This window comes from Nyctibius grandis, chromosome 36, assembly GCF_013368605.1.
Source record: "Nyctibius grandis isolate bNycGra1 chromosome 36, bNycGra1.pri, whole genome shotgun sequence".
Lineage (NCBI taxonomy): Eukaryota > Metazoa > Chordata > Aves > Nyctibiiformes > Nyctibiidae > Nyctibius > Nyctibius grandis.
Genome location: NC_090693.1, coordinates 74,820 through 87,011, shown reverse-complemented (window position 1 = coordinate 87,011; position 12,192 = coordinate 74,820). Strand labels below are relative to the sequence as shown.

The 12,192-nt window shown below is 61.9% G+C and overlaps 1 protein-coding gene across 1 annotated transcript in view; it reads left to right on the top strand.

Annotated features, from left to right (window-relative positions):
* LOC137675626 (uncharacterized) overlaps positions 1 to 12,192 on the top strand; it is a 139,872-nt gene extending 127,680 nt beyond the window's left edge. Inside the window, 7 exon segments of the mRNA XM_068421815.1 lie at positions 1,919 to 2,233; positions 3,930 to 3,941; positions 4,154 to 4,468; positions 5,766 to 5,921; positions 6,205 to 9,558; positions 10,290 to 11,570; positions 11,787 to 12,192. Of these exon segments, the coding sequence (XP_068277916.1) occupies positions 1,919 to 2,233; positions 3,930 to 3,941; positions 4,154 to 4,468; positions 5,766 to 5,921; positions 6,205 to 9,558; positions 10,290 to 11,570; positions 11,787 to 12,007 (5,654 nt within the window). The 3' untranslated portion in view covers positions 12,008 to 12,192.

The following is a 12,192-nucleotide window of genomic DNA, read 5'->3' as shown; positions in this document are numbered from 1 at the left end:
GCAGGTCCCAGTGGGTGCAGGGCTCCCAGTGGGTCCCAGCAGGTCCCAGTGTGTGCAGAGGTTCCCAGCAGGTCCCAGTAGGTCCCAGCAGGTCCCAGTGGGTGCAGAGGTCCCCAGCGGGTCCCAGTGTATGCAGGGCTCCCAGTAGGTCCCAGCAGGTCCCAGTGTGTGCAGAGGATCCCAGAAGGTCCCAGCAGGTCCCAGTGGGTGTAGGGCTCCCAGTAGGTCCCAGCAGGTCCCAGTGTGTGCAGGGCTCCCAGTAGGTCCCAGCAGGTCCCAGTGGGTGCTGAGGTCCCAGTGGGTCCCAATGGGTGCAGGGCTCCCAGTAGGTCCCAGCAGGTCCCAGTGGGTGCAGGGCTCCCAGTATGTCCCAGCAGATCCCAGTGTGTGCAGAGGTCCCCAGCATGTCCCAGTGGGTGCAGGGCTCCCAGCAGGACCCAGCATGTCCCAGTCTGTGCAGAGGTCCCCAGTGGGTCCCAATGGGTGCAGGGCTCCCAGTAAGTCCCAGCAGGTGCCAGTGGGTGCAGGGCTCCCAGTGGGTCCCAGCAGGTCCTAGTATGTGCAGAGGTTCCCAGCAGGTCCCAGTGTGTCCCAGCAGGTGCCAGTGGGTGCAGAGGTCCCCAGCGGGTCCCAGTGTGTGCAGGGCTCCCAGTAGGTCCCAGCAGGTCCCAGTGTGTGCAGAGGATCCCAGAAGGTTCCAGCAGGTCTCAGTGTGTGCAGGGCTCCCAGTAGGTCCCAGCAGGTCCCAGTGTGTGCAGGGCTCCCAGTAGGTCCCAGCAGGTGCCAGTGGGTGCTGAGGTCCCAGTAGGTCCCAGCAGGTCCCAGTGTGTGCAGGGCTCCCAGTGGGTCCCAGCAGGTCCCAGTGGGTGCAGGGCTCCCAGCAGGTCCCAGCAGGTCCCAGTGGGTGCAGGGCTCCCAGCGGGTCCCAGCGTGTGCAGGGCTCCCAGTAAGTCCCAGCAGGTCCCAGTGTGTGCAGGGCTCCCAGTAGGTCGCAGCAGATCCCAGTGTGTGCAGAGGTCCCCAGCAGGTCCCAGTGGGTGCAGGGCTCCCAGCAGGACCCAGCAGATCCCAGTCTGTGCAGAGGTCCCCAGTGGGTCCCAATGGGTGCAGGGCTCCCAGTAAGTCCCAGCAGGTGCCAGTGGGTGCAGGGCTCCCAGTGGGTCCCAGCAGGTCCTAGTATGTGCAGAGGTTCTCAGCAGGTCCCAGTAGGTCCCAGCAGGTCCCAGTGGGTGCAGAGGTCCCCAGCGGGTCCCAGTGTGTGCAGGGCTCCCAGTAGGTCCCAGCAGGTCCCAGTGGATGCAGGGGTCCCAGTAGGTCCCAGCAGGTGCCAGTGGGTGCAGGGCTCCCAGTGGGTCCCAGCAGGTCCTAGTATGTGCAGAGGTTCCCAGCAGGTCCCAGTGTGTCCCAGCAGGTGCCAGTGTGTGCAGGGCTCCCAGTAGGTCCCAGCAGGTCCCAGTGTGTGCAGGGCTCCCAGTAGGTCCCAGAGGGTCCCAGTGGGTGCTGAGGTCCCAGTAGGTCCCAGCAGGTCCCAGTGGGTGCAGGGCTCCCAGCAGGTCCCAGCAGGTCCCAGTGGGTGCAGGGCTCCCAGCGGGTCCCAGCGTGTGCAGGGCTCCCAGTAGGTCCCAGCAGGTCCCAGTGTGTGCAGGGCTCCCAGTAGGTCGCAGCAGATCCCAGTCTGTGCAGAGGTCCCCAGTGGGTCCCAATGGGTGCAGAGCTCCCAGTAGGTCCCAGCAGGTCCCAGTGGATGCAGGGCTCCCAGTGGGTCCCAGCATGTCCCAGTGGGTGTAGGGCTCCCAGTGGGTCCCAGCAGGTCCCAGTGGGTGCAGGGCTCCCAGCAGGTCCCAGGGTGTCCCGGCGGGTCCCCGTGGGTGCTGGCGGGTGCCGCTGGCCCTGGCGCCTGAGCGTGGGCCGTCCCCAGGGCCATTCCCGGTGCGGCTGGCCGGGGGCCCCGGGCGCTGCGCCGGGCGGGTGGAGGTGCAGCACGAGGGGCACTGGGGCACCGTCTGCGACGACGACTGGGGGCTGCCGGACGCGGCGGTGGTCTGCCGGCAGCTGGGCTGCGGGGACGCGCTGGCCGCCCCACCGGGGGCCTGGTTTGGCGAGGGCTCGGGGCCCATCTGGCTCAACGGGTTGCGGTGCCGCGGCACCGAGGAGCGCCTGGCCCTGTGCCGGCACCGGGGTTGGCGTCCCCACGTCTGCGCCCACGAAGAGGACGCCAGCGCCGTCTGCTCAGGTGGGTGGGTGGGTGAGCGGGGTGGGGGTGGTGGGGGCCAAGCTGGGGACCCCCCGCCTGACCGCCGCACCCCACAGCTCACCGCTTCCAGCCCTTCAGCACCACTGAGGCCCCGTGGAGCCCCGTGCCAGTGCCCGCCGTCACCCAGCCACCCGTTACAGCGTGCAGGGGTGCTGCATGCCCAGGTACAGCGTGTGCCCGGGGACGGCGTGCGCGGGTGGAGTGTGTGCAGGGACGGTGTGTGCCAGCGCAGCGTGCACGGGGGTTGGGGCAAGCCCAAACACACACACAGGCTGGGCGGAGAATGGATGGAGAGCGGCCCTGAGGAGAAGGACTTGGGGTGATGGGTCACAGAATCCCAGAATCAATGAGATTGGAAGAGCCCTCTGGGATCTTCGAGTCCAACCGTTGCCCTGACACCACCATGGCAACTAGACCATGGCACTAAGTGCCATGTCCAGTCTTGTCTTAAACACCTCCAGAGATGGTGACTCCACCACCTCCCTGGGCAGCCCCTTCCAATGGCTAATGACCCTTGCTGAGAAGAAATGTCCCACCTGACCCTCCCCTGGTGAAACTTGAGGCTGTGTCCTCTTGTCCCATCGCTAGTTGCCTGGGAGAAGAGGCCGACTCCCACTGCGCTACAACCTCCCTTCAGGTAGTTGTAGACTGCACTAAGGTCACCTCTGAGCCTCCTCTTCTCCAGGCTAAACAACCCCAGCTCCCTCAGCCGTTCCTCATAGGTCAGACCCTTCAGACCCTTCACCAGCTTGGTCGCCCTCCTCTGGACTCGCTCCAACACCTCAACATCTCTCTTGAAGTGCGGGGCCCAGAAATGGACACAGGATTCAAGGTGCGGCCTCACCAGTGCCGAGTACAGAGGGACGATCACTTCCCTAGCCCGGCTGGCTACACTATTCCTAATAGAGGCCAGGATGCCATTGGCCTTCTTGGCCAGCTGGGCACACTGCTGGCTCATGTTTAGCCGGCTGTTGATCAGCACCCCCAGGTCTCTTTCCACCGGGCTGCTTTCTAACCACTCTTCCCCCAGCCTGTAGCGCTGCATGGGGTTGTTGTGGCCGAAGTGTAAGACCCGGCACTTGTTCTTATTGAACCTCATGCTGTTGACGAGAAGCTCAACGTGAGCCAACAATGTGCACTTGCAGCCCAGAAAGCCAACCGTGTCCTGGGCTGCATCCCCAGCAGCGTGGCCAGCAGGTCGAGGGAGGGGATTCTGCCCCTCTGCTCCGCTCTCGTGAGACCCCCCCTGCAGTGCTGCGTCCAGCTCTGGGGCCCCAACAGCAGAAGGACACGGAGCTGTTGGAGTGAGTCCAGAGGAGGCCACGGAGATGCTCAGAGGGCTGGAGCCCCTCTGCTCTGGAGACAGGCTGAGAGAGTTGGGGCTGTTCAGCCTGGAGAAGAGAAGGCTCCAGGGAGACCTTCTAGCACCTTCCAGTGCCTGAAGGGGCTACAGGAAAGCAGGAGAGGGGCTTTTTACAAGGGCCTGGAGTGACAGGATGAGGGGGGACAGTTTTAAACGGAAAGAGGGGAGATTGAGATGAGTGGGAAGAAATTCGTTCTTGTGAGGGTGGTGAGACACTGGCGCAGGTTGCCCAGAGAAGCTGTGGCTGCCCCCTCCCTGGCAGTGTTCAAGGCCAGGTTGGATGGGGCTTGGAGCAACCTGGTCTGGTGGAAGGTGTCCCTGACTGTGGCAGGGGGTTGGAACTGGATGGGCTTTAAGGTCCCTTCCAACCGAAACCATTCTATGGGCACGGCGTGCATGGGCACGGCATGCACACATGCGGTGTGCACAGGTACAGGATGCACCCGCATGACATGCACAGGTAGGTTGTGCACAGGTACCCCCCACCCATGGGTCCCAGGGGCCCGTGCCAGCCCTGACCCTGGCCTCTCTCCCAGGGGCTCCCACTGTACGGCTGGTGGGGGCTGCAGGGCGCTGCGCCGGCCGACTGGAGGTCTTCCACGCCGGGCACTGGGGCACCGTCTGCGATGACCTGTGGGGGCTGCCAGACGCGGCGGTGGTCTGCCGGCAGCTGGGCTGCGGGGCCCCCCTCGACGCACCCCGAGCGGCTTTTTTCGGCGAGGGCACCGGGCCCATCTGGCTGGATGATGTGCGGTGCCAAGGGAACGAGTCGTCCCTGCTGGGGTGCCCGGCTTCCCCCTGGGGTGTCAACAACTGCCAGCACCGGGAAGATGCTGCCGTTGTCTGCGCAGGTACCCGCGGTGCGGAGGGCTGGGGGGCTGTGCCCCCGCAGGGGTGATGCAGTGGGCGCGTAGTCCCTGTACCCGTGCAGTGGTCCCGGGGCAGTGGGTGGGCACGGGGACACCACAGCTGAATTGCAAACCCTGTGTGTGTGCAGTCTGTGGAGTGCAGTGAATGTGCAGTGCGAGTGTGCAGTGTGTGGGGACACTGAGTCTGTACAGTGTGTGCAGGCAGGGTGCAGTGCATGAGTGCAGCGCGTGCGTGGGTAGAGTGCAGTGCTGTGTGTACTGCATGTGTGCACTGCATGAGGACACCAAGTTTGTGCAGTGCGTGTGTGGGCAACGCACAGTGCATGTGTGCAGTGCATGTGTGCAGTGCATGGATGGGCAATGTGCAGTGCATGTGTGCAGTGCATGTGTGCAGTGCATGGATGGGCAGGGTGCAGTGCGTGCGTGCCGTGCATGGATGGGCAGGGTGCAGTGCATGTGTGCAGTGCATGTGTGCAGTGCATGGATGGGCAGGGTGCAGTGCGTGTGGGCAGTGCGTGTGTGCAGTGCATGGATGGGCAATGCGCAGTGCATGTGTGCAGTGCATGGATGGGCACGGCGCAGTGCATGTGTGCAGTGCGTGTGTGCAGTGCATGGATGGGCAGGGCGCAGTGCGTGCGTGCAGTGCACAGGGACACCGAGTCTGTGCAGTGCATGGATGGGCAGGATGTGCTGTGCATGTGCAGTGCACAGGGACACCGAGTATGTACAGTGTGTGCGGGCAGGGTGCAGTGTGTGTGTGCAGTGCGTGTGGGCAGTGCATGTGTGCAGTGCATGGATGAGCAGGGTGCAGTGCATGTGTGCAGTGCACAGGGACACCGAGTCTGTGCAGTGCATGGATGGGCAGGGTGCAGTGCTTGAGTGCGGTGCAGTGCGTGAGTGCAATGCATGCGTGGGTAGAGTGCAGTGCTGCGTGTACTGCATGTGTGCACTGCATGAGGACACCAAGTTTGTGCAGTGCATGCGTGGGCAGGTTTCAGTTTGGGTGTGCAGTGCATAGGGACACCACGTTGGTGCAGTGCACGCGTGGGCAGAGTGCAGTGCATGTGTGCACTGCATGAGGACACTGAGTTTGTGCAGTGCATGCGTGGGCAGAGCGCAGTGCTGCGTGCACTGCATGTGTGGGCAGGTTCCAGTGCCTGTGTGACATGCACGGGGACACTGAGCCTGTGCAGTGCGTGCGTGGGCAGGATGCAGTGCGCGTGCAGTGCGCGTGCAGTACACGCGCTGCAGGGCTCACGTAGGTCTCCTCTGCCCGCAGATGAGCTGGCCACCCTGGCTGTCCGCCCTGCAGAGCCCACTCGTCGCCAGCTCCCGATGAAGCCGTCCCGGGTGCCCCCCTCCGCCTGGCCCCGCGTCCCTGGCTCTCCCCGGAGCACCGCAGCCAGCCGCCCCGCCGCAAGGACAACCCGCAGGGGTAGGAGCAGCGGGGATGGGGGTCCCCGACCCCCCGCGCAAGGTCCCGGGGAGCTGGCACGTGGCTGGCCACAACATGGGACCCCATGTTTTGCTGCCCTGGCCCAGCTGCAGGGCTGGGGGCTGGAGCAGATTTGAGGGGCATGGGCCCCCCTCCCCATGCACCTCCCCTGTCTGCTGGGGTCCCTCCCCCTGTCCAGAGACCCTGTCCCCAAGGGGTGCCCCCACTTCTGGCCCTGGGTGCCCCCCCCAAGCTGGGCTGAGTGACCCTCTCGTTGCTGCAGGGCAAGGAGACCTGCTGTCACCAACGCGGACCTCTCTGCTGACCAGCAGCACCCAGCACCCTGCAGGACAGGGGCCAGCCAGCACCACCTCCAGCACCCAGAGCCCCACAGGATGGGATGCAACTGGTGCCACCCCTGGCACCCAGCGCCCCACAGCACAGAGTCGAATCGGTGCCACCCAAGCCAAAGCGGGACGAGATCCCATTCGTATCATCAGGATCAGCCGACTCAAAGCTGAACAGGATCCGTCTGGCATCATCCAGAGCACCAAGCCCAAGGCAGGACGGGATCCCGCTGGTGCCACCAGGTCTAAAGTGGGACGGGATCCAGCTGGTACCACCAGATCCAAGGCAGGATGGGATCCAGCTGGCACCAACAGGTCCAAGGCAGGATGGCATCCAGCTGGCACCAACAGGTCCAAGGCAGGATGGCATCCAGCTGGCACCAACAGGTCCAAAGCAGGACAGGATCCAACTGGTACCACCAGATCCAAGGCAGGATGGCATCCAGCTGGCACCAACAGGTCCAAAGCAGGACAGGATCCAACTGGTACCACCAGATCCAAGGCAGGATGGCATCCAGCTGGCACCAACAGGTCCAAAGCAGGATGGGATCCACCTGTCACCAACAGGTCCAAGGCAGGATGGCGTCCAGCTGGCACCAACAGGTCCAAGGCAGGACGGGATCCAGTTGGTACCGTCCGCATCACCCAACCCAAAGCAGGGCGGGATCCAACCAGTACTGTACGGATCACCCGGCCCAAAGCTGGACAGGTTCTGGCAGGTGCCAACCAGACTACCAGGAAACCACCAGGCCGGGGTTTGGTTGGGATCGTGCAAGGCACCAAGCCCAAGGCAGGGCGGGATCCGGTTGGTGCCACCCAACCACCAACAGGGCAGGATGTGGCAGTTGCCATCCAGCTCACTCAACGGCCAGCAGGACAGGATCCTGTTGATGCCACTCAAGCCAAAGTGGGGCAGGATCCAGTTAGTGCCACGCAAGGCATGAGGCCCAAAGCAAGGCAGGAATTGGTCCCCACCATGGTGGTCCCAGCAGGTGAAACCATGTGGAGTAACCAGAACCTGAGAGTACCAGGTCCTGAAGGTACCATGAAGAGCACACGCCCTCCAGCAGAACTGGATGCAGATGGTACCAAATGGACAACACGTTCTCCAGCAGAAGAACCAGATCCAGAAGGAATCATGAGTAGTACACATCCTGCAGCAGAACCAGGTCCTGAAGGTACTGTGAGGAGCACACATCCTTCAGTGGAACTGGACCCAGCTGGTACCACATGGAGCACACGTCCTGCAGCAGAACCAGGTCCTGAAAGTACCACGAGGAGTACACATCCTGCAGCAGAACCAGGTCCTGAAGGTACCATGAGGAGCACACGTCCTCCAGTGGAACTGGACCCAGCTGGTACCGCACGGAGCACACGTCCTGCAGCAGAACCAGGTCCTGAAGGTACCACAAGGAGCACACATCCTGCAGCAGAACCAGGTCCTGAAGGTACCATGAGGAGCACGCATCCTGCAGCAGAACCAGGTCCTGAAGGTACCATGAGCAGCACACGTCCTCCAGTGGAACTGGTTTCAGAAGGTACCATGAGGAGCACACATCCTTCAGTGGAACTGGACCCAGCTGGTACCACATGGAGCACACGTCCTGCAGCAGAACCAGGTCCTGAAGGTACCGTGAGGAGCGCACACCCTCCAGCAGAACCAGGTCCTGAACATACCATGAGGAGCACACGTCCTGCAGCACAAACAGATCCAGAAGGTATCATGAGGAGCACACATCCTGCAGCAGAACCAGGTCCTGAAGGTACCACGAGGAGCACACGTCCTCTAGTGGAACTGGTTCCAGAAGGTACCATGAGGAGCACACATCCTTCAGTGGAACTGGACCCAGCTGGTACCACATGGAGCACACGTCCTGCAGCAGAACCAGGTCCTGAAGGTACCACAAGGAGCACACATCCTGCAGCAGAACCAGGTCCTGAAGGTACCATGAGGAGCACGCATCCTGCAGCAGAACCAGGTCCTGAAGGTACCACAAGGAGCACACGTCCTCCAGTGGAACTGGACCCAGCTGGTACCACAAGGAGCACACATCCTGCAGCAGAACCAGGTCCTGAAGGTACCATGAGGAGCACGCATCCTGCAGCAGAACCAGGTCCTGAAGGTACCATGAGGAGCACACATCCTTCAGTGGAACTGGACCCAGCTGGTACCACATGGAGCACACATCCTGCAGCAGAACCAGGTCCTGAAGATACCACGAGGAGCACACGTCCTCTAGTGGAACTGTTTCCAGAAGGTACCATGAGGAGCACACATCCTTCAGTGGAACTGGACCCAGCTGGTACCACATGGAGCACACGTCCTGCAGCAGAACCAGGTCCTGAAGGTATCGTGAGGAGCGCACACCCTCCAGCAGAACCAGGTCCTGAACATACCATGAGGAGCACACGTCCTGCAGCACAAACAGATCCAGAAGGTATCATGAGGAGCACACGTCCTTCAGCAGAACCACGTCCCGAAGATACCATGAGGAGCACACGTCCTCCAGTGGAAATGGATCCAGATGATACCATGTGGAGCACACGTCCTGCAGTAGAACTGGATCCAGATGGTACCACATGGAGCACGCATCCCGCAGCAGAACTGGATCCAGATGATACCACATGGAGCACACATTCTCCAGCAGAACCAGGTCCTGAACGTATCATGAGCACACGTCCCGCAGCAGAACTGGATCCAGATGATACTGCACGGAGCACACATCCTCCAGCAGAACCAGGTCCTGAACGTATCATGACAAGCACACATCCTGCATCAGAAACAGATCCAGAGGGTATCATGACAAGCACAAGCCCTGCAGTAGAACCAGGTCCTGAAGGTAGCATGCAAAGCACACATCCTGCAGAAGAACCAGGTGCTGAAGGTACCACGAGGAGCACTCATCCTCCAGCAGAACTGGGTCCAGATGGTATGATGCAGAGTACACATTCTTCAGCAGGAAGAGGTCTGGATGATACCATGTGGAGTCCACATCCCACAGCAGAACCTGGTCCCAGTAGTGCCACACTGTATGCACGTCCTTCAGCAGAACTGGATGCACGTGGTACTACATGGAGCACAGGTTCTTTAGCAGATTTCAGTCTAGATGATACCCTGAGGAACACACATCCTGCAGCAGAATTGGGTCCATTTGGTACCATGATGAGCACACATCCTGCAGCAGAATTGGGTCCAGATGTTACCACATGGAGCACACAGCCTGGAGCTGAACCTGGTCCAGAAGCTACCATGAGGAGCACACATTCTCCAGCAGATCTGGATCCAGATGGTACTAAGCAAGGAATTTCTTGGAAGAAATTTCTAGGAAAATGGTGAAATGTTGGAGGGCTGTGGTGGGTGGAAAGATAGTAGGGACTACACATGGATAGACCGAGAGGGGAAGGGATGATTGAATGGACAGAAAGGTGGAGGGAGGGAAGGACAGAAAGTTTGGAGAAAGGGTGGTTTGATGGGTGGGTGGCAAGGAAGGGTTTGTGGGAGAACAGCTGCATGGATGTCAAGGAAAGAGGAATGAATGGATGGATGGACGGATGGCTGGGTGGATGGATGGGTGGTTGGTGGATGGATGGATGATTGGTGGATGGATGGGTGGATGGATGGACGGATGGCTGGGTGGATGGATGGACGGATGGCTGGGTGGATGGATGGATGATTGGTGGATGGATGGGTGGGTGGGTGGATGGATGGTTGGATGGATGGATAGATGGATAGATGAATGGATGGATGGACAGATAGGTGGGTGGAAGGATGGATGGGTGGATGGATGGACGGGTGGCTGGGTGGATGGATGGATGGGTGGTTGGTGGATGGATGGATGATTGGTGTATGGATGGATGTGGTTGGTTGGTTGGATGGATGAGTGGATGGATGGATGGATGGATGGGTGGATGGGTGGATGAGTGGGTGGATGAGGTGCTCTTCACGCAGCATCCGGGGCAGAGGGGCCTGGAGATGGCAGGGCAGGGGCCTCACAGACCTCTGTGTCCCTTCCCTGCCCAGGTGCGGACCCGGACCCAAGCCCTACTGGGGTCTCTTCTCCCCCCACTGAGCCCCCATCACCCCCTCCATCACAGAACCTCACCCTGATGTCAGCAGCCCCTCCTGCCCTTGCAGCCCAACTGGGTCCAGGCTCCAGCATCCCCTCCCAGCACCCCCCAGAACTCTTCAGCACCCAGAGCCCCCCAGTACCCACCCAGCCCCCCAAGGAGATTCCCAGCACCCAGAGCCTCCCAGCACCCACCCAGCACCCTAAGGACATCCCCAGTGCACAGACCCCCCCAGCACCCATTCAGCATCCCATGGAGCCTGTAAGCACCCATAACCCCCTAACACCTCCCGTGCAGTCCATGGAGACCCCCAGACCCCAGATACCCCCAGCTCCCCCTCAGCACCCCATGGAGACCCTCAGCACCCAGACCCACCCAGCAACCCCTCAGCACCCCATGGAGACCCTCAGCACCCTGACCTCCCCAGAATCCCCCCAGCACCACATGGAGATCCTCAGTGCACAGACCTCCTCAGCACCCTCCCAGCACCCTATGGAGACCCTCAGCACACAGACAACCCCAGCACCCCAGGAGCACCCCATGTTGCTCCTCAGCACCCAGACCCCCCTAGCACCCCCGCAGTACCACACAGAGACCCTTGGCACCCAGACCCCCCCAGCACCCCAGAAGCACCCCTTGGAGTCCCTCAGCACCCACATCCCCCCAGCACCTCTGCAGCACCTCATAAAGATGCTCAGCACTCAGACCTCCCCAGCACTCCCCCAGCACCCCACAGAGCCCCTCAGCACCCAGACCCACCCAGCACCCAAGCAGCATCTCACAGAGACCCTTGGTGCCCAGAAACCCACAGTACCCCCTCAGCACCCTACAGAACTTCTCAGCACCCAGACCCCGCCAGCGCCCCCTCAACACCCAATGGAGCCCCTCAGCACCCACAGCATGCCAGCACCCCTCCAGCAACCCATGGAGATCTTTGGCACCCAGACATCCCCAGCACCCTCTCAGCACCCCGTGGAGCCCCTTGGCACCCAGAGCTCCCCAACATCGCCCCAGCATCCCATGGAGCCCCTTGGCACCCAGAGCCCCTCAACACCCCCCCAGCATCCCATGGAGCCCCTTGGCACCCAGAGCCCCCCAACACCCCCCCAGCATCCCATGGAGCCCCTTGGCACCCCAACCCCCTCAGCACCCCCTCAGCTCCCCTCGGAGCCCCTCGGCACCCATCCTGCCCGCACCCCGACAGACCCCGTGCTCCCAGGGGCCCCATGCGCAGGTAAGACTGGGAAGGGGGGCAAAGCAGCAGGACAGATGTCTTGCCACCCCCTGGGTGACAACCCCTTGGACCCTGTGGGTGTGGGTGCTGGCAGGGTGTGGGGGGGAGATGTAGGGTCCCCCTGCACCTCAGATTTTTGGGGGAGGGCACATTTAGGTGGGGGCACCTCTCATGGCTGTGCTTTTGGGGGGGGGGTCTCTATGTCTCACCCCACAGGTCCAGCTCCACCAGCAGCGCCGCCGCCGGCCCACCTAGGGGATGTGGGGCAGTGGGGAGGGAGGTCCAGCAGCTGTCCCCACTGCCCGGACCCCCAACTGCAGGCCCTACTGCAGGAGGTGCGGGGGCTGCGGGGGGACCTGCAGGCGCTGGCCTTGACCCTCCAGCACCTCCTGGGGGGCTCTTCGGGGACCCCCCGTGCCTCCGGCTTGCAGCCATGATAGGGTCATGACCCCCCAACTGGGTGGCTTGATGGGGGGGCTGCCATGACCCCCAGATGAAATAAAGTGGGGCTGGCCCCCCCCCAATCCTGGAGCATCTTGAGGTTGTGGGGTGGTGGGATGAAGAGCATAATTTTGGAGGGGGGAGATAAGCATTGGGGGATAAGGGAAGAGTGACTGATGTC